At 43.8% G+C, this 22,091-nt stretch overlaps 1 protein-coding gene across 5 annotated transcripts in view; it reads right to left on the bottom strand.

Moving 5' to 3' along the window:
* Window positions 1-799: 799 nt before the first annotated feature.
* Window positions 800-22,091, bottom strand: part of slit1a (slit homolog 1a (Drosophila)) — an 89,876-nt gene continuing 68,584 nt past the window's right edge. The window contains exons 15-37 of one of the 5 annotated variants that reach the window (XM_056395168.1): window positions 21,435-21,458; window positions 18,398-18,542; window positions 18,136-18,210; window positions 17,900-18,043; window positions 17,659-17,802; window positions 17,388-17,554; window positions 16,485-16,617; window positions 14,230-14,298; window positions 14,075-14,146; window positions 13,879-13,950; window positions 9,713-9,784; window positions 8,371-8,534; window positions 8,160-8,284; window positions 7,935-8,032; window positions 7,691-7,830; window positions 7,314-7,407; window positions 7,033-7,170; window positions 6,699-6,927; window positions 6,482-6,612; window positions 6,192-6,385; window positions 4,945-5,233; window positions 4,315-4,526; window positions 800-4,222 (exon numbers count right to left, since the gene is read on the bottom strand). In XM_056395168.1, coding sequence (XP_056251143.1) covers window positions 3,984-4,222; window positions 4,315-4,526; window positions 4,945-5,233; window positions 6,192-6,385; window positions 6,482-6,612; window positions 6,699-6,927; window positions 7,033-7,170; window positions 7,314-7,407; window positions 7,691-7,830; window positions 7,935-8,032; window positions 8,160-8,284; window positions 8,371-8,534; window positions 9,713-9,784; window positions 13,879-13,950; window positions 14,075-14,146; window positions 14,230-14,298; window positions 16,485-16,617; window positions 17,388-17,554; window positions 17,659-17,802; window positions 17,900-18,043; window positions 18,136-18,210; window positions 18,398-18,542; window positions 21,435-21,458 — 3,170 coding nt within the window. In that variant the 3' untranslated portion in view covers window positions 800-3,983. The remainder of the gene's footprint in view (window positions 4,223-4,314; window positions 4,527-4,944; window positions 5,234-6,191; window positions 6,386-6,481; window positions 6,613-6,698; window positions 6,928-7,032; window positions 7,171-7,313; window positions 7,408-7,690; window positions 7,831-7,934; window positions 8,033-8,159; window positions 8,285-8,370; window positions 8,535-9,712; window positions 9,785-13,878; window positions 13,951-14,074; window positions 14,147-14,229; window positions 14,299-16,484; window positions 16,618-17,387; window positions 17,555-17,658; window positions 17,803-17,899; window positions 18,044-18,135; window positions 18,211-18,397; window positions 18,543-21,434; window positions 21,459-22,091) is intronic. The other 4 variants (XM_056395172.1, XM_056395169.1, XM_056395173.1 and 1 more) reach the window with 4 other exon arrangements.

The raw sequence follows: 22,091 nt of genomic DNA, 5'->3' as shown, positions 1-22,091 counted from the left end.
TCAAATATTGGTAGGGATAATTCTGTCCTCCCAAAATATTGGTAGGGACATGTCCCTACTGTCCATATGGAAACTTATGCCCTTGAGTCAAATCTAATTAGGTATTTCCTGTTTATCTTACCTAAGGGGAAAATCCTGCTGTCTACTACTACTGGTGGGACCATTATTACCTCCAGGGTAGTAGTTTTCTGGGACACATCCATCCCTGATGGGGTCAGGATAGGGTCCTGTAGGAATGAGGCAGGAGATGGCATGTGGGTTCAGGTGGAAACATGCATTGTCAAACCCACAAGGAAAGCAGTCACTCTTGTGTGGGAGTGGATAATTACATGGAGGCAGACAAGACTTGGTCTGTCTCATTGTAGTAGGTCATGAGAAGCCTTTAAAAATGAGCCACAGGAAATATTTTTCTTCCTCCAAATATACCCACAGGTGTCATCACTCACGGCCCGATATAGTAAGCGAGAGCCTGGGCTCTGTTTTGGCTGGATGAAGTGAATCTGTTTACCTTATTGCAGAATAGCTGTAGTTCTCCCTGAAATAGTACAAAAATCAAAAAGAAAACAGCATAATTCACTGGATTCCTCCTCTCTTGATAAAAATCAGTCAGTGCTCAGGAGTAATAAGTAGTAAATCCCTAGTTGGCCATCAACTTGTTCAATTTTGGCGGGGGTCCCATACAAGGTCCATTTAGTACATGTTCTGGAGCTTTCTGTTCATAAGAGGTAGCTTAATTTCAAAGTTTTAAGCTTTAAAGTCAAGAAAGATCATGTAAAAGAAAAAAAAACAAGACAACACATTCTTAAAAGCACACACATTTAAGTTTAATTAATGAAAAGAGTGGAGGTTTGGTAAACATTTTGTCGGTGGCACTACATACATTCAGCATTATTTGGGAGTTTTTCAGTTCAATCCCACCATCAATCCTGTAACCAAAAAAGCAAACAGACAGAACCCAACCAGGGATATTTCTTAAGTTTTTGCACCAGTTCAATACAACAGAGACATTGTGTCGTTTACAATAACATATTTATGTATACAGTTCATATGATGGAAAATCTGTGTTTCTGGTCATGTGACCAGATAACTGAATTACATCTCAATATAGCACAAGCACCACTAAGATGTCTACCAGGAAGTTGAATGCACCAGTCCAGTACAGATCAGTGCAGAGGAAGGGAAAGGAGACATGAAAAGAAAGCCACATTCGACTAAATATGCACCTTTATGAGGCACAAAGCCTAAGAATTACAGTGACTGTTCATCAGTATCCTTTATGAGATCTTCTTTTAATGTTATTGTACACCACTGGGATTACATCAACAGCATGTAAAACAAAGTTAACATGGGTAGCAATATGAATAGGAGCTCTGTGACGTGGCATTGTACTGAGCCGAGACCTGAGTCTGCAGCCTTTCACACTATAAAGAGACTTTAGAACATTTAGATCAGCAAAATGGATAAACACAGTCCCAGTCTGCAGGGAGAAAAATTAAGCCATCCTGATGGACTGTCACTTATTCAACAGTATGTGATTTCTATATCTTACATTGGAAACTAAATAACAGCTAAAAGTTACCACTTCATGAGTAAGCATAGGTCATATTTATCTATACACATTTATACATTCAGGTATGACTGTTGTGTTCACTGTAATTGGCACCATTTCTTCTTTTTTTGTGTGGATAGCCAGTCAGAACTGACAGACATTGAAATGTCCAGACCTTTCTCATTTATTATCTGTCAGTAGTAGGCATGTTATGCTTCACACAGTTGCCTATTCCAACAGATCTAGGATGATATACCTTTAACATTATCATTGTCCAGAGGCAACTTCATCCTATTTCTTCTGGCTTGACAGCAGCTTATGATCAGTTGAGCTTGACTACTTGTAACTCTGTTGAACTAAAAACACCTTCCTTCTATGGCAAACAACTCTCAAATTAAAATGATAGAAATACAACCCAGCACATCAACAAAAAGAACATGAAAACAATCAGAAGCCTTTAAGTGTGGTATGGTAATTACAAGGTAAATTTGAAGGGGACATGTCTTAATCCCAGCTCCTGCAGCAAATGAGGAATGTCTGAGCCACAGAGAAGAAAAACACTGTCGTGACTCGCCATTAAGTGATGTTACAAATACCTTACAGATTTTTATGCTATTTTTATTCATTATTTTACCTTTTTTCATCTTTTTGAAATTTTTGAAAATATTTGAAAGTCAGCAACATTTATGCCTTTTGACTTTCTACAGGAAAACGCCTTTAGATAAAATAAATAAAAACAAAGCACAGACTCTCATGAATTAGATGTAATATTCACATGGAAGACAACATATACAATATTAAACATATTTCTAGACCAATACTGCCTCCTATACAACAAGGCCAACCTGCTGCTGTATTTTTGGCCAATTAACGTAATTAATTACCTTGTTGGAGTAAGTGATATCAACAAATAAAAACACCAAGGGAACCAACTGAATGCCTTTCCAACGGTCCCAAAGCTTCCAGAAACAGACTTACTCTTTAACATAGAAAAATACTATACCAAAATGAAATACAAATATATATATATTAGAATCTGTTAGGCATTTCTATATAAAGGGTTGTTGGGGAGGGATGGGGGGCAGCTAAGGGAGTTAGGTTGCATCATGAAAAAAAAACAAAAAACAAAATATAACAAAAATAAAAACAAATCAATATGAGAAATTAGACACAACAAAACAAAAATCAGAAGATGATTCTGCAACCTTTTGTTTTGTAATAACATTTATAATGATATTAAGAAGTTCTACATATTTGTTGGCAAACTCTTCTCCACACATGCAACAGTTTGCACAAGTTTAATACTGCAAGCATCAAGAGGAGCCGGGCTAAATGGCCTCCTGCTCAAAAGGGATGGGATTATGCAAATCATCCCAACCCTGAGGCAATGCATGCTGGGTGACTGATAACCACTGGGCACTGCCAGCACCAGATTAGTTTTCTTGTACGAACAGAATAGACAGTTGCACCACACAAAGCCCTCTCGCTTTTACAAGTGGTAAGACTGTGTGTAAATGTATGTATGCCATGCATGTGTGATCATATACTTCAGAGAGGTGTATGACTGTCATTTTCAGTGCTGCTAGTCAGTGCAGTCTCTATTTTTATGGAGTTTCTATTTTACGGTACCTCACAGCAAACAACTGTGACACCAGATCACCTGGCCTCGAAGCCACGACATCCGCACTGGATTATGTGCCGCTCTAACGCTCTAACCCTTTTCTTTGTTCGCTTTTACATGTGCATGTGTGGATGGATGACTGTATCCTTGCAGAGAAATTGCTACACCAAACCAACAACAACTTTAACTCAACCCAAACCACACCCAGCCCAGTCCAGGTAACCCAGCCAAGCTCAACTCAAGATAGCTTTGCCAAGTCAAACGGTCCAGCTCTCTTTGTATCCCTCTGTTTCTCTTATTTTTGTCGTTCTGTGCCTCTCTTCTGCCATTCTTAGCCAGGCTGGACCCCACTGTCCTCACTGCCTCCACGAAGTAAAGATTGTAGATGGTGGCTAGGCTGTCAGAGGCCTCACAGATGGATGGGGAATTCACACTGGGTAAATTGGGTTGGAGGGATGCCTCACTCTGAATGCAACACCTTTGAAATCTCTGGACCCCCTTGGAACAATGTTGCAGATACAATGGTTTTGTTGCCGTTGTTGTCACTTCTACATTGTTGCTCATGATGTTTTTTCTCTGTGTTACTGTAGGTCACACACCCTTGGAAGGGGAGGAAATGTCCTATTTTACAAACATTGTTGTCCATAATATATAGATAGAGGTTTTATATATATTCTTTATAATCTCTCTCTTTCTTTCTTTCCCTCCCTCGCTTTCCACCAGTCCTCTCTCTTCCTTACTTCCTTCCTTTCTTGCTTCCTTCCTTTCTATCTTCTGCTCAGTGGCAGCGGCAAGAAATGTGAGTGAATGGTGCTACATGCAGCCCACGCAGCCACACTTGATGGTCTTTTCCACCTCCTCGCTGAAGGAGGTTCCATCGCTGCACTCAAAGGTGTATTTCCGGCGCTTCATTCGCTGGCTGGCGCAGCAGGCCCCCGTGTCACAAGCTCCGGTACACTCCACCCAAGAGACGACACGTGTTGTCTGGCAGATGGCGTAGCCTCGCTGTACCTGGTAGAAGTCTCGCACAGGCTCCCCTCGGCACTCAGACTCTGGAAACAAGAAAACACCAACAGACATGAGCAATTACTACATATTACCCTTCATTTATTTAGGATTAAAGAATGACGTAGAGCACACCAACCTGTGTCACAAAGTTCCCCGGTGTAGCCACTTTCACAGTGACAGTAGGCATCTCCTGTGTCTGAGATCTGGCAGCGACCATGTTTGCAGGACAAGCGACGGCAGGGGTTGAACAGCTCCCCTTGCTGGTTACAAAGGGCACCGCGGTAACCCTCCACACACTCGCAGCGGTAAGACTGAGCGTCCAGTGGGATGCACTTTCCATGGACACACCTAGTAAGAGATAAAAAACCTTGATCAAAAAAAAAAACAGTATCTTGGATTTGCGCCACTGAAAAAGGTTCCCAATTAAAACCAAAAAATACAAAATAAGTAAATTTACTAAGGCTGGACAATTAACCAAACAAATTTAGAAGTGTGACATTTAGAAGCTCTCACCGGCTTAATCTCGCTCATGTTGGTTTATTTAGTTATTACTTTTCCCAATGTGTGCATTCCACTTTAAGTAAATACTACCTCGTATTCAGTCACGTGCCTCTGCCCCGTCCAACTAATATTAGTCTGCGTTCACTCAAAGCAAAGCTAGCACTGTAGATGAGTTGACACAAGTACTTCTTCCATTGTATGGCAGGACAATGGGCAGTAAGATCTTTGCTGTGCAATATAAATTCTATCCCATTTGCTAACATACTTGCTGCCCTGGCAGGGGTTGGTAGCAGGCTGGTCACAGTGCGGCCCGCTCCAGCCTGGCTGGCAGTGGCACACTGGTCCCTGGACCCCATCAGGCTGGCAGATGCCATGTACACAGTAGATCTTCTTGCAGGGCTCGCAGCCCGGTACCACGCCAGGCTTCATCTGGGTTTTGGTGAAGTCCTGGAGTTCGTTGTTGATGTACAGGTTCTGAATACAGCCATGGAAACTGGAACCGTTCTGGAGCTGCCAAAGACGGAAAGCACCCGAGTGTACGTCCACTGGCATGCCTGGAGGAGGAGAGAGAAAACAGATGTTTATACGTGTGAGGACGTGGATACTAGACCACAAACAGACAGCTAACACAGGGCTGGTATGAGTGTAATGGAGGAAGGAATTTTCAAAAACATGTGTCCCAACAGTGCATATACAGTTTGTCAAATTAACATAAGCAACTCTTTTTCATATTGACATTGATATTTTGCATTTGCACCACAAGACACATCATCCTTGAAAGAGAGGACAACAAAAGGCAGAGAGGTATGGGGGAAATGTCTCCCGTAGTGGTGTATGAACTAGGAACAGTACAGCACAACAAAGCACATCACAGCACTGACACAAACTGTAGAAACTCTGAGCCACTCCTGAGCAAACTGTCACGTCAGCCCTGACACTGGGGCTGCACGACAACAAATGTAAATGTTTATGTCATGAATCAGCTAAATTTTAGAACTTTGAATTTTGTCAAGAGTGGCTAAATACATTACAAATAAATACAGTTGCATTTTGTGCAAGCAAAGTCCATGCAAATACAAAACAAATCTAAAGACTGTGTCTGGTAGTTCTTTGGGGTAATCACTAGAGGGCGTACTTTGCACACTGTAAAAAATGTGCTGTAACAAACATAGGGCTATGGAATGATAAAGTGGTGCGTTGTATTTTCACTATAGGTTATGATCTATCATTTTTGAGATTTATGTTTTATCTGTTGGGGTGAAATAGCTTACTTGTTCATTACAAATGTGCGCATAAGGTGTAGTGGGAGATCCATGCTCATTTTTGTATTGTTTCAATGCGTGGCCACTAGCAAACACAGTCATGACTGAAGGTGAGTATGGTGCGGGTGCAGGATAGGGTTTGGGTGGAGGTAGGACGGGGTTGCATGGTTAAGGGGAGGGGTTGGTTGCGGTGGTGACAAAGCGAGGGGGGAGGGGGGGTGATTGACAGTAGTGTAGTAGATAAGAGTGCCTGCAGAGGAGGGAGGTGTGTTCTGGAGAGGGCCCCTACCCCCCACGTATAGCGGAGCCTCCCCGTTGAGGGGCCGCACCGCCCCAAAGCTGTCCATTGTGGTAGGGAGACCCCCGTCAATGGACAGGTTAACCATCTGATCAAAGGTCACCAGCTCCACTGTGTGGAACTGGCCATCGTTGATGGTCTCAGTACTGGAAAAAGAAAAACAGAGATACGACATGAGATAGAGTCACTACAGTCTGGAATCAGCAGTGACAGTAAAGTTGAGCCTTTTGAAGGCACTTTACCTGTAGATGGCATGGCCTGGCTGGCTGCCGGGGTCATAGCTGACCTTGACATGACCTTGGTAGAGCTCCACTGCAATATGATCATTGTCTCCATTGTACAGCAAAATTCCATTATCCTCAGCTGTTGACACCTGCAGCGAGAAAATATTTACTCAGTCTTTAAAAAGGCAGAGTCAACACATAAAAATCATTGTTTACACATTAACTCTGTGATTACCTGCAGGGTGATGTTAGCTTGAGGCCAGTTCTTGAGGTCAGAGAGCAGTAAGTAGGAGTCTCTGTCAATGAAGTTGACACTGACGAGCTTCTCGCAGCGTGGCCCCCCAAACTCTGGAGGACACTGGCAGAGGGCCCGTCCACCTCGCTCCACACATGGGGCATTGTTCTGACAGTCAGCCAGCTCACACAGGGACAGTAGAGATGGGGGAACCTCACACAGCTGACCACTGTAACAGGAAAGACAGGGATTATTTTTGGGAAGATGATGTTAGTAAAGCAGAGTAGCCAAAAGTAAGTAAAGCCCGTGTGTGTTAAATCTGTGCTCTCTTCACCTGTATTCTTCAGGACAGACGCAGGAGTATCCGTTTAGCTCATCCACACACTGAGCTCCATTCTGACAGCGATGCTCCTCACAGTCATTATAGTCTACACTGCAGTCATCACCAACATAACCAGGAGAGCACACACACCTGCAATAAACAAACACAATACTGGAATCAAGCTGAGCACAGACAAAGCTACAGTACCTCCAAGTCTGTATAGAATATCTATTTTTCAATATATAGCATTGCTATTTTTCATTGAATCTGATAAACTGGCAGCAAAGTCTTACTTGGGTCCAGCGGAGGTGATGAGGCAGGTAGACTGATGTTGGCAGGGGCTCCGTCCTGGGGCACACACATCCTCCATTTCTTCACACATGTCCCCTACACAGAAGAATTTAAAAACCGTTACACAACACAGAGCAAGAACCATCCTGCAAAACCAGCAAAACAAGACAGCCATTTTGTATTTATATAACAGGATGATTTTTTTTTTTTAATTTTTTATCCAAGATCTTGTCAAGTCGGAAAAGTAGATTGCATAAAATGGATTGAGACAAAACTAGATGCATATTTCAAAATTTTTGTAAAAGAAAAAGAAAATCACTACAAATATTGTCACACGTAAAGAAGCTGGATAATTTGTCTTATCAGTCTTAGCACGAACCTGTGTAGTAGGGGGGACAAAAACAAGTGTAGTTGTTGACTCCATCGATGCAGGTTGCTCCATTCTCACAGTCGTTGTCTTCGCAGTCGTCAATGTTGCTTTGGCAAGTTGGGCCCTCAAAGCCCAGTGGACATGTGCAACTGTGAAAACATACACTCTCATTACGTGACCACATCAAATTCTTTATGAGGCAAATAAGATTTCAGTCCTTCATTGCACTAATTTCAAAGCTAGTCTTCCTCACCTGTATTCTCCCTCCTCTTTCTCATTCACTTGGCAGGTTCCTCCGTTAGCACATGGGTTATTCACACAGGCGTTCAGAGCTGTCTCACAGTTCTTGCCCTGAAATAGAGAACAGGGTTAATGTTCATTTTTTGTATTAAATGATGCATATTTCAAGAGCTGCATTACACTGAAGTACACTTAAGTGGATATTCAGAAAGAGGTGGTAGCATTGTGGAGCTCTGACCTTGAATCCTGGAGGACAGCTGCACCTGTAGATCTCCACCAAGTCGCTGTGACAGATGCCTTGGTTCAGACAGGGACTGGACAGACAGGGGTTACACTTGGCCAGCACTGCAGTGTCCACATCTCCTGGGGAAATGTCAAACCGATAAGAATCAATTGTGAATACTAGTGTTACTGGGGGGTTATATTTCATGTACGACACAATAACTCACCTGTACATTCAAACTTCTTTGCAGGTGTGGTGAGCAGCAGTTTTCCCTCCATGCCCTGTGGGCCAGCACAGCGGGCGATTCCAGGCTCTTTGTAGCCTGTCTTCACCCAGTCAGATAACCAGCGCAGGCGACAGTCACAGTATAAGGGGTTGGCACCAATCGCCCTGATAGAGCAGAGAAAATAAACTTATCAATGATACTTTTTAACAATATATAGTCAAATTCTGGTTATGCCACTGCAGTACAGCCTTTCACCAGCAGGTGTCTCTACACCCTTGTGTAAAACAAACCATGGCAAATTCAACTTGGTGAACTATACAACCAGAACACTGCGTCTCTGAGAATAAAACAGATTTAAAGTTTAATGCTCAATGCCATTTTGTGCCATACATCATCTGGAGGAGAGCCTCTCAATTATAGGCAAAGGTGTGAACAGAAGGTACTCTTAACCTCTTCTGTCATGGTGGTCGTGAATCAATGGTGCTCTGTCCTCCTGCTGGATGCACAAACACTCCTGAATCGATGCCTTTCCATTACGTTGGAGCACAGGCTCATCTTTCAGGCCGGCCCAATAGCTGACACCTGACATCTGCTAACATGAAAGCCACTTGACTGTGACTGTGGATCAATGGCTCCCCCTCCATCCTTTCCTCCACCCTGTTTTCATGCAGCCTTGACTCCTGTCCTGCTCTACATAAAATGTCTTTGTTTAGTTCTCTCATCCTCCCCTGCTTCCTCCCCGACTCTGATACCAATAGGTCTATTGATTAGTGACTGTCAAGGGATGATGTGAATATCTAGGCTGGATAGCAGAGGGCACACGGCAAAGATACTTGTGTGTAGGTTTACACATGACCACAAGTCCACACACCCGGCGAACACACACAAAATTACAGACATAAATAAACAAACCAAAACAAATACTGAAGTCCACAGACCATGGAGAATGTGCGTGTGTGTTAGTGGACGTGCATGCATGATTCAGAGATGTCACAGGGAGATGAGACAGTAGAGGGGTCTGTGTGTTGCTTTAACCACAGGACTGTGGCTGATTAAGGGAGGGCTCGGCTCATGTGGAGCCCACCAAAGAGGACTACAGACAGGCCACTGTGAGCCACACTCTCCGGCTGTCTGACCAGACCCCCTCTGTGCCTGAAAGTGTGTGTGTGTTTGTGTGTTTGTGTGTGTGTGTGTGTGTGTGTGTGTGTGTGTGTGTGTGTGTTTAGACTTCACAAACTCAGTGCAGACGGTATCACATAGGCTGCCACTTGGGTATACAGTTGTGTGTATGTGTGTGTGTGTGTGTGTGTGTGTGTGTGTGTGTGTGTGTGTCACTACTTACAAGTGGGAGAGAGAGGCCACATCGTTGAAGATGCCATCGGGAAGCTCTGAGACTTCGTTGCCATGGAGAGACCTTAGGAGTGATGGAAGAAGGAAACGACAGAAAAAGAGAAAAATTAACGACCACAAACATATTTCATTGTAAGAGAAAAACTTTATTGGTTAGTCAACTGACTGAAAATTAAATAGCAACTGTTTTCATAACCAGTAAATCATGTGAGTCACATTTAAAGCAAAAAAGGCAAAACATTTGTTCATTCCAGCTTCTCGAGCGTGAGGATTGGCTCTTTTCTTACGACACAGTATTGAATATCTTTGGGTTTTGAATCAAAATGAGCAATTTGAAAATGTTACCTTGGGAAACTGATCAGCATTTGTTCATTTTTCCAACATTTTACCACTTAAACAGTGAATCAGAAAAATAACTGGCACATTAATGTATCATGAAAATAAATGATAGCTGCAGTCCAACATGTTGCAGCTAGTTTTCGGACAACTAAAACCAAGAATAACAGGGAAAGTGTAGAGGAGTATTTCAGTGTTGTGTTGGCATTCTAAATGGGTGGTAGGTGGTTTGTATTTCTGGTTGAGCCTTGTGCAGCTGGCAAAGATGTGAGGCTCTGTAAGTCTGGAAAAGACTGGTGTCAAGTTTCTATGTGTGTCTGGCTGGCAGGGCCAACGAGGATACAGTGGGAGGGGGGTAACATAGTTGCACCACTTGCAGGGCAGAGAAAAATATTTGTGTAATGTTGTGTGTGTGCAGACGAAAAGGTAAATTTACGTGCTTGCATATGCACATAGGCGAGTTTATAAATGTTTGTGTGCATATATTGTGATACTGCTATTTCCCTTATTGTTCTCTGCCCTCTGTCTAGGGTGACAAGCCAACATGGCTTAATGGCTTGATGACTGATGGCTGCTGTAATCCACCAGGTCATTACCACCTCCAACCCTCAGCTGACCACATGCTAATGTTACCACAACTCAGTCCACAGTGCCGGTACATGACACATCTGCTCTCTATGCCTGGATGAAGAGAACTGATGTGTAAACAGACTTTGAAACCCCACTTCCTTCTCTGTTTGATCTGTGAATTCCCACCAAGCTGTGAAAGAGTCAGGGTTTGAAAGGATACAAAGCGTGAAGCTGGTCAGTGTTGAGGAAGCAGAGCTGTGCTCGAGTACGAAAGTGAAAATATACAATGTAACCGTCTGAGACAACAAGTTAATTGGTCAGTACAGGGGAGAATGCTTATTAGTGTAGAGTGAGTAGCTGGGTTTGTGGTAGTCGGAGAACAGTGAGGATACTGAGGGCATGAAGCCAGCAGCAGTGTGCCAGCCCGGCAGAAATCTCATGGGAGAAAGGAGCCAGGGAGTCTCCAGGAAGAAACCTGATCCACTCTCCTACTAACCTTCTCTCTAGTCTGTCTCTCTGTGACTTTTTACTTTTCTTTTCTCCAGCTGTAAATCGTTACATCACTCCATCTTTCCTATGTCAACTTATCTCTGGCTTGGCACAATTTTCAGAGTGGAATTGCATTTGATGTTTCTGGACAGGCAGAAATGATGCTTTATAACTGAAAATATGTTCTGCAGAGTGCACAGGCCATCCAACTGAACTTGTTCACAGTTTTTACACAGACCTGGTCACCTGCAACTGCTTAATAATGTTTTTTTGATGCTGTGAGTCCTCTGAGCTGCATGTTTCTGCTTTAGCTCTTGTGTTGAGGATCATGTGATTTGGCATTTTCTCACAGCACTGTGTCCAACAGCAGTTTGAGAATATGTCTCTTTTGATTTTGTTTGTCGCAGGCTTTGCTTTCTTTTTTTTAATCACACTCTTTCATATCACTTTCTTTCTCACAGCCTTCCACTCAAACCCTGGCGGGCCACGCCCTAGCGCTGTCTCAGCTCACTTACCTCACACTTAATACCCAGCAGGCCAATTAGCAGCTTATTAATCTACAGCTCAAACCACAACCATCACCCATACACACACACACACACACACACACACGCTTGCACCAAACCACACCACATCCATGCCAGGCTCAGACCCATGGTCTGTTTGAAGCCCTGAGCGTTAATGATTCTTCTCCTCTTTACTGCTCTGTAAAGTCAAAGGTGCAGCTTTATAAAGGCTTTGGCACCTCAGTGTGTGTGAGTGCGCATGAGTGTTCCCCCACTTGTTGCCGGCTGTGGCATCTCTCTGTGGTTTCTATGAAGCTTCCAACTTTGAACTTTGAACCCAATGTGGAGTCTTAAAGTTGAAACTATTAAAAGGAGCTCATTGTCGCTTCAGTTTTGTTGCACCCCCACAACCTTACGTAGTAAAAAAAATTTTTAAAAAGCCATGGCACCAATTGACATTTAATGGGAGACGTATGATTGATCACACCAGCAGTAAAGACATCAAAGTTTTCTGCTTCATTTGGGTTGCTGTCTGATTGAGACAATAAGGTAGTCCAGACATTCTGTGTGTGTACGTATGTATATATATATATATATGTGTGTGTGTGTGTGTGTGTGTGTGTGTGGGTATGTGTGTATCTGAGCTTGTAGCTTGCAGCCTGTATGGTGTGTGTGTGGTGTCTGGGGGAGGGCCTCACATGGCGTCTAGCTCACTTGCACAGGGAATATTTTAGAAGTAAAGGTGGCGTGAGTGAGTAAGAGCAGAAATAACGGACACAGCTTCATTAGAGATCAAAGCAATGCGCCCGGGCTAGCGAGGCGGCATCAGCTAATGATGACCGAGCTTCACTCTCATTCCACGCTAAAAGGGCCCTTACGCTTTGTGTCTCGTAATGATCGGGCGCTTTAGTTGAATCCCGCTGTAAAAAGAGGCTTTGTTGAAGCTTTGTTGTCAGTAGTAAAAAGTGTGCCTGCTATGAGCACACATGGAGGGCCGATACGTCTACTCCCACACACATACTAACCGGCACCAAGCCAGTAAATGACAAACATGTAGGCTATGAATACAGGCACCAGTGCACGCACGCACACACACACATACACACACACACACACACAGATGCATACATAATCTCATAAGGAGTGCTGCTGGGCCTGGTCTCTGTTTCTCCCTGGCAGAACTAAACTGTACATTTGAGTTAAAGTGTGAGGCATCCAGCTGCTGTATCTTTGGATGCAGGTCCAAAGATTGGTCTGGTTTCGTCATCTATCTGTCAAACGCATTTATATTCTACATCTCAGTTATTTAGCAGACCAATTCATCCACGGGGAGCACATGGTCACTGAGAGTGCACAATCAAAGACTTCATAACTTCATAAAAACCCGGAGGCAGAGTCAAAACCATTATGGTTAGCGGGGGCAAACTTTCTCCGGTAATCAGTGTCAGAGTGATTTTGTACAGTGGGTTGTGGGGGCGCATGTTTGGCCCTGATGGTGAAGCGGTGATGAGCTCGGGGTGTTCAGAGGTGAACAGGCAGACTGTGCAGATGTCTGAAGACAAGGTGTGGGCAGGAGTACAGTAGGAGCTGGAACAACACTGCTGCTGCCCCCATGGCTGCCATTTATACAGAGAAAATAGGTCGGAGGTTGTGTGTCTGTGTGTATGTGTGTATGTGTGTGTGTGAGTGAGAGAGAGAGAGAGAGAGAGAGAGAGCGAGAGAGAGACAGAGAGAGACAGAGAGAGAGAGAGATAGTATGAATTCATAAGCTGTCATAACTGTTTAGACTATGTTTCTGTCCTCTGGAGTCAATCAAAGATTCTCAGCATCTGCTGCACTGTCTCTGTAGTTGGTGCGAGCTGCAAAAATATCCTCCTTAATAACTCATTTAGTCTCAAAGTGAGTCCTCGCTTGTTTTAGAACTCTTCTTTCAAAATAACTTCAATTGTTCCCAATGAAGTTGCTGTTTTGAGCGTTCTCTTGAAATTGTGTGACAACAGAAAAACATTTCAAACATTTGATTTGCATGAGAAAAAAGAGAAACTCTCTCTCATATCGCTGGCAAGATACATTATGTATTAAAAATAGGATTTTAATACTTAACCCTAGACTGACATATAAAGATGAGTACACGCACCCACCGACACACACACACACACACACACACACACACACACACACACACACACACACACACACACACACACACACACACGTACATATATATGCTTGCATTTAAAATATGAAATAAACTCACAGCAGTCGGAGAGAGTGCAGTCCACTGAAGGCCATTTTGGGGATACAACGCAGGGAGTTGTAGCTCAGGATTCTGCAATGTAAAAATAATTACATATGTATGTGTTATGTAAATTCAGCTGTTTCCATCCTACTGTCAGCACAAGAAGGAAATACTCGCTCTTTGGTCTGAGGAACCGAGGCTGGTCAGGACTTACAGGGTGGTGAGCTGGCTCATGTTAGCGAAGGACGAGTTGGTCAGAGAGTTGATCTTGTTGTTGCTCAGATCTCTGAAAGGAAAATATAAAAAGAAGAAAGCTCACTGTGGTGCTCTGCACAGTGAGACAGAGGAAGAAGACGGATAAAAACTTACACCAGCTGTAGGTATTTGAAGGCTGACAGTTCCTTTGGCACAACACTGAACTGGTTTCCATCCAAATACCTGAACAAAGAGACGGAGACAGTAACGAGTTAGCAGACATAAAATGATCCATTCAGATCATGATATGATGTGCATCCTGGAACAGTCTTCGAATACAATAATATTTTCACAATACTATATAACTGCAAGAACACTATGAACAGTAGACCTTATGATGACATTTTTGTCAGCAATGTATTTACCATCTGCTATAAATTCAAGCCGCTGGGATGTCGATATATTCAACAACATTTTAAATATGAGAAACCTGTTGTTGCAGCACTCTTTACTTTCTGAACCACAGTCATCATACATGATACATGTTTTAATGCATTTTTTTTTTTAATCTATATTTCTCTATATTTTAATGCAACTACAGCTGCCAGAAAGCAGGTGCATGTAGTGTAAGAATGTTAATGCAAACTGCAGCTGCTTCACAGTAAAAGGCTTACTGAGTCTTAGGGCTTTTACTGTGAAGGGGCTGCAGGATGTATTGAATTATTTGGTCAGACTTATTTTTATTGAGCAGTTACGTGCTATACGGGTTTTCACTTCAATTCAACCAGTATATAAAAGACAGATCGATAATCCCACCCTGTCACCAACCAAAATTAACTCTATATCTTCACTCGCTCATGTTCTCTCTTATTTGCATTATATTAAATGTTATGTAGGTGTAAAATGTACACTAATTTCAAGATGGAAGATACTTCTTTATTCTTCTCTTTGTCAGCAGATTAGTTTTACTCTGTGAACTGGTTAGGTGAAGACCTGGAGGCGGTTATTTCAGGTCACAGTCACACTTTTCAGACAGAACACTTTTTCCTATGCGGTTGCAGCGTATTTAATCTCAATTGTTACATTTACCAGCCGAATGTTTTTCCTTCAATTACTTTCTTCTTTATCTTGACACAACAGTGTCTCAAGCTTAGAGGTCAAGGTTAGTTTGAAAGCTATATAAACATTTCTATTCCACACACATACTTAGTTATACATCTCTTTTACTGGGGCTGAATAATTGGGTCAAGACACCTTATTACATTCAGTGACATTTTTGTTTATTTCCTGTTTTGCAGCAATTCCTAAATGTGACCTGGCACCCCAATTTTTGAAGTGACTGAGATATAGATTGAACACTTGTGGGTGCATTCATGCATGTGTGTGTTAACACACTGATGTATGTGACATCATGCCAGCAGGGTTGCAACCACTGTGCTGACTGCCAAAACAAAGTGCTACCAGAGGGCTGTCACCTTGATAAATGACCGATTTAGGGCCTGCTTCCCCTGAGCAGAGCTAAAGGGGCTTTCTCCCACTATTGTTGTTGACTGCACTCAGGGCGGGGAGGGCAGGGGGGGTTGCTGGTAATCAAGGGGGGGGGCCTTTGGGCTCAGATGTAATGATAGGTAATGACGGTGTAGAGGACACTTTGGATAATGATGGAGTAGAAAACTCTCCAGATGACTAGATGAAAGCCCAGAACAGAGGGGCACACCTGGTCACACCTGCTGGGACAATGACAGGCCTTAAGGCTTGCACAGCATGTGTGTGTGCAAGTGTGTGTGTGTGAGTTAGTCTGAACCACTTGAAGTAGTATTGGAAAGTTCCAGACCTATTCCATTCCCTCCCCTTTCCATTGAAAACTGCTCATTAAAATGTCCTCTTGCTCCCCTATACTCCCGTGGACAGGCTTTTGGCCGTCACACAAATATGCGTGCGCGCACACACGGACACAAACACACACACACACACACACACACACACACACACACACACACAAACACACACAAACACACACACAAACACACACAAACACACACATGCACACACATGCACACACATACACATACACACAAACACACACTCTGATCCTTGGCTCTGAGTGTGAGAGTGACATCAGTGCTAGCCCTGAGGGCTGCAGGGAACACAGAAGAAGAATGTCTGAGAGAATAACTGCAGGGTTTATTGACTCCTTTCCTCTTCTCCAAATGATGATATCTGTCTTTATGCCTCCACTGTTTTCACTAACTCTTATCTCCTTCATACATCCTAAGCTCCTCTCTACTTTTTTATTGTCTCCTTTAGTTTCCTGGTTTCCCTTCCAGACCTGCCTCCATCAAAGCCAGACAGACGAACAATAATAATACCGGGAACTCAAACCGATCAGATATAAATGCAATTAGCATAATTAATGCTGAGGAACTCACAGTTCAGTCACGTTTCTGGGGATGCCTTTGGGCAGTGTGTGGAGGTGCTTGTTACTGCAGCGCACTACAGTCTCCAGGCAAGTACATTCACTGGGACACTGGGGTCTGGGCACACAGCTTGACTCCTCTTGGCCTGGGAAAAAAAGGAGGAGAAAGAGTCAGATATACCAGAGAGAAGGAGAACAGAGGAATAATAAGGAGGGTAGGAAAGCGTTGGAGAACAACCAAAAGAAGACCTGGTGTCCCTGGCAAAGAAATAAATAAAAAATATAGAAAGACAGAACAAACCTAAAGGCAAGACAGTGCACAAACAGCACAATCCTTCAAGCTGATGGTGAGGCATTGAGACAATGAAATAAGAGGAAGTGAAAAATGTGAAAAGTAAAATAGGACAGAGAGAGAAGAGCCTCACTAATGTAATATCGACCAGCAAGAGCAAAGAATGGAAGCCGCCCGAGGCCTGAAGACAAGTCTAACATTCATTCAGGTGCAAATAGGCTGACTGGTCAATAAGGCAAACAGCTCAATAGATCCACTCAGCCCAGCATCGACCAGAAGCTCAGGAACTGCTGAGCAGCAATCTATTCAGTACACAAAAGAGTCGCACAATAGCAGTCATTATTTAAGACCATCTCAGACACTTTAAGCAGCTCTTGTTCAAAACATATCATGGAGCGCGGTGCAGTGTGAAAATCCTCATCAGTCAGAACCCGACAGTTTAGTTTCACACATAGTGAGGTCATCTACTATAATGAAGATGTTTATCTCCTTTCAAAGAGACAGATTACTTCTTTTCAAGTGGAAAAGCTGCAACAAAACTTCAAACAGTCTAAATAAGGACATACAGAGAGAAAAGTGGACTCAAATCATGATGGGGTAGTTGTGTGTCTTGGTACCACCTACCCTCCTCACAGCGGAAGTCAGGCAGAGCCACGTCCTGTAGCGGGATCTCCTTGAGGAAGGCGGGACGCTGGCAGCGAGGGTTGCCTGTCACAATCTTCCTGCTCCTCAGCCAATCACCGAGCCACGCCAGCCGGCAGTCGCAGTTGAAGGAGTTGGCCAAGAGGTTACTGGGAGAAAGTGACAGACTGTCAGAAGACTGAAATTTGAAATGTACAGTTAAAGGTGAGCGCGCGCGTGTATGTGTGTGTGCGTGTGTGTCTCCAGGTCTCACAGGGTGGAGAGGGTCTGCAGGGTGTCGAAGGCTCCGGGAGTGATAGTGGTCAGCTGGTTGTCGTACAGAGACAGCAGACGGACGTTGTGCAGCCCTGTGAAACTGTCGTTATGGACACAGCTGATCTTGTTGTTCCTCAGCATCCTAAAGACAAAAGAAATGAAATCTGAGATATTATCTTGTTTTTTAGAAACGCCAACATGTCTGAGTGTGTGATTGTACGTGTTTGTGCATCACTCACAGCATCCGCAGTCCCTCAAGGCCACGGAACATCCCACTTCGTACCGAGTCGATCTGATTGGCTGTGAGATGAAGCTCATTGACAGACGATGCGCCTTCAAACGCCCCATCCTCAATCTCTGTGATCTTATTGTTGCTGAGGTTACTGCGGGAAATAAAAGCATGTCAGAGAATTTAATTTAAACTATCAATATGATGACTTGTGGTAAAAAAAAGTAAAATGAAAGTTTCATTTACATTTTCTTCAGCTGGGAAAGGTTCTTAAAAACTCCAGTTGCCTCCAGAGTGGTGATCTCATTGTTGTTGAGGCGGCTAGAGAGAAAAAGTTGAAAAAGTTGAACCTTACAAATGAATAAATCCATTCAAATTTATAGCGCTCTTTAAATATTCAGTGAGTTTTTGAATTTGCTTGGTTCACAATTTGTATTTCTTTTCATACTGTCTCTGGTTCTCTTCCTGTTAAAGAAGAACAAAATACTTTTTTTTCTTGATTCCTTACAGTTCAGTGGTGGATGCAGGGATGTGCTCAGGGATCTTGGTGAGCTTCAGGTTGGAGCAGTCCACCACGTTTGACTCACAGCGGCACTTGGGCGGACACACTGGGTCACTGTTACAGGCATTACTCAGACGGGTGTCCTCTGTACCTGAACAGGAGAAAATGCCACATTCTTATAACACGCAATGACATCAACTGCGTCCCTATAACAACACATGCGCCACACTTTCCCATGACGCTCTCAGTCACGCATCTGCTCCCAGCACAGCTGTATGTCAGTGGTTTGTCCTGTTGTGACACGAGAAGCAGCTTCCCTAGCTAATTTTTAACCTGAGGCGCCCTGAAGAACATCCTGCAGCTCTCCTACCATTCATTGGGGAGAGATACGTAGATGGGTGAGGGTGAGGGTGAGGGGATGGAAGGGTGGGCGGGTGAGTTATTTTAGAGAGGTGATAGAGTGGGGAGCAGTGGGATGAAAAGAACAGCAGCAGGGGAGATTGAGATAGGGATGCCAAAGAGGATTTGGACAGCCAGCTTCAGCGTAGCAGAGAAAGAGAGAGAGAGAGAGAGAGAGAGAGAGAATGGTGGTTGAAACGATGCACAGGAAGAGTGTGTAGACAGGTGGAGTCAAAGGGCAGGAGAAGGAGGAAACAGAAAAAGGAGGGCATGAGGGACGTAAATGCATGCGGAAATGAAGAAGGGAGAAAGGAGGTGAAGAAGACAGATGAAAGAGAAATAGAAGGTGGGTGGCGGAGGCACAGAGAGACGTCTGTCCTGACAGAGGAAGAGCAAGAATGAGGCAGCAAGGGGGGAGTGTGGGACGTTTTCCTGCACCTCCTCTGTCTATGAATAGACGTTACGTGCCAAAAAGCGTGCTGCCAGTTACATCATGGCTGCTCAATAATGGAACAGCACTGGGATCCACTTAGAACATGTGTGTGTGTCTGCGAGTGTGTGCATTGTGTTTGTATTTGTTTGTGTATATATGTGTGCATATGTGCGTGTAGAGCTTGTGTGTGTGTGCATATGTTCCATTTTGAGGGAACAGTTCTGCATTTTCTGTCAGGATATCATTTTGTGTCCTGTTCTTTTTTTTTTCTTCTTCTTCTTTTTTTTCATTTTTGCACGCTCACATCGGTGCACCTCTCTGCCTGAGGTTCAGAGATGACGTCAGCGGGACACTGTGGGGCACCCAGACCACAATCATGAGCAGGAAAACCTCAAACAACCAAGACAAAATCCTACGGCTGAGTATCAAAAATCTGTCCAAATAAATAGAACGGCATGTGAAACCATAACCTAACCCCAAACCCTCATCGCTGACTTTATTAGAATATGGTTGGACAGTGAAGGAGTGAATTTACGGAAAGGCTTCCTCTGGCTGACTGTGTGAAAAACTTTTCGTCTGAAACTGTGCCACCTCTCAGAGTGGCTCAGTGGAGCATGGAGAAAGACACAGTAATGCAGTTCATTAAGGAGTTGTCCTTCCCTATGCCAGACAACAGGACAAGGCATTTCCTGCACCAGCGGAAGCAATGAAAGTACAGCACAGCACTTTGATCTTGAGGATGTAGAGGAGCCGGGGGAGATTCGTGAGCCTGAGTCATCATCGTCGTCACAAATGCGTGGTGGCGACACTTTTACTGTCAGCAGATTTAAACGAAACCGGAGAAAACACAGAGGAGAGGATGAGGTTTCTCTCTCTCTCTGAGGCGCAAAATGACTCATCGCTGGAGTTGTAGAAGTTCTCATAATTCCCTGCAGCTTGGTTCCTCATTATCAGTGTATTATGGAATTCCCGTGCCGTCAGTGATTGTGTGTTTTCAGTGCGTGTATGTGTGTATTGTGGAGGCTTTTATTGTTATCATTCAGGGAGGGTGAAATTCTCATTAATCACATTTGGCTTTGATCTTTCCTCTGCTTACATAGTACTCCCATTTGTTCTCTAAGCCAGTGTAGAGCTTTATCTCAGCTTAGCACACAAAGGCACATTAATTCACACACACGCACGTACGTACGCAGACACACAGACATAGATGTGAATCACACGAGCGTCTCCACCACACACACACACACACACACACGCGCGCACACACACACACACACTAACACAGACAGACAGACAGACAGAGTTCGACACACATCACTGCTCCTCCTAGTTATTTTCTTGGAAGTGCTCTTGTTAAGAGGTCCGGAAACGTCCGCTGATAGGAATCTGGGTCCTCTGGTGGGCTTTATTTTCTTTAGCTTTTACTGATAGAAAGGACACACTTTCCTTCCCCTCTGTCCTTCCCTCCCCCTCCCTCCTTTTCTGCCCCTCTTGGTGAGTGACTGTCTGTGCTCATGCCAAAGCAAAGAGCCATGTCCTTTTGACTCTATTTGCTGAGACTATAAGGAAAACAGAGCTCAGGAGAAACAGAAGCTCTCACACGTATATCACATTAAAATGCACACATAGGTTCAGTCACTCATGGGCACAATTAGCATAAATACCACCAGTGCGCAAATTTCAACTCATTTTACTCTTAAATGTCTATAATGGGGTTTTTTCTTTCTGTGCAGACCATTTCCTCTGAAGTTCATCCTACCATCACCCACATTAAAAGATGATTGCAGTTTATTACAGCTCAGGTCTTAAGTCCGTCATTGTACAGAAAGACTTTGCACAAAGTACGGTGGGTCAAAGTTGAACTAGGACGCCGGTTTGTAACCTGTGATGGATGTAAACAAGAAGCAGTTTGGACAATAATTTTGCCATTGTCTTTTATGTTCACTTCCACATAACTTCGGCCAACCTGTGGGTTTGTCTAAAACCTGTATGCTTGTCTTTCTTTCCCCACACTCCCAGCTCTCATCAGTTAACTAGGTAAATAACAATATATGACCCAAGTTGTAATAAACTGCAATTATCCTTTAACCTGTTGGGGAGTTGTATTTAAATGAAGGTAATGGAAAACATGATGCCGCTACATGGCTGCGGGTGGATAATTAAAGAAAAGATGGAGGCAATGATAGGTGTGAACATTTACAAGCAACTCACCTGGGATGAAGTACTGCTCTTTGGCTGTGATGGAGAAAAGAAAGAGGGACGGATGTCAGTGAGACCAGCCTGGTCTGCATAGCTGCGGTGTCGCTATGCTTCAGAACAGTCATATATAGAGCTTATATATGACAACACATGACTCAACGTACATGACAGTTAACCAGAGAAGCATAGGGCTGTCTCTGTACATGGCAATGTAGAGAAATCGGTGGTAAATATTTGGCTGTTGCTAAGGAAGAGTGACATGAGGGAAAGAGGGAGACAGTGAGAAAGAAAGAAAAAAGAAAGAAGGAAAAAGACAAAAAAGGGGGAAAAAAAAAGGAAAAAACACATGGACTGCCTTCTTCACCAGGTCTAGCCAAACAAATGAGGCTATAAAGAAGTGTGAAACCTCAGCAGTGCAGAGTGCCAGACAGCGTAGCACAGTGCATAAACACTAGAGTGGGCAGGGGAGTAGGGATGGTGAGGCCTGGCTAGGCAGGACAGAGGAGTGAGGGGATGAGGGGTCGTGAGGGAAACTTGAGCCTGACTGACAGAAAGCGATGATCGGGCGAGGGGAGATGGAGGCTGTGACGGACAGGAGCCTGAGATTGGTAGAGGGCAGAGGAATGGTGGGCATGTACAGAAACTCTAGCCCTTACACCAGCCTCGACT

The sequence above is a fragment of the Seriola aureovittata genome, chromosome 14 (assembly GCF_021018895.1).
Source record: "Seriola aureovittata isolate HTS-2021-v1 ecotype China chromosome 14, ASM2101889v1, whole genome shotgun sequence".
In the NCBI taxonomy this organism is placed as follows: domain Eukaryota; kingdom Metazoa; phylum Chordata; class Actinopteri; order Carangiformes; family Carangidae; genus Seriola; species Seriola aureovittata.
Note: the sequence above shows the minus strand (reverse complement) of the source record. Positions and strands in the feature narration are given on the sequence as shown.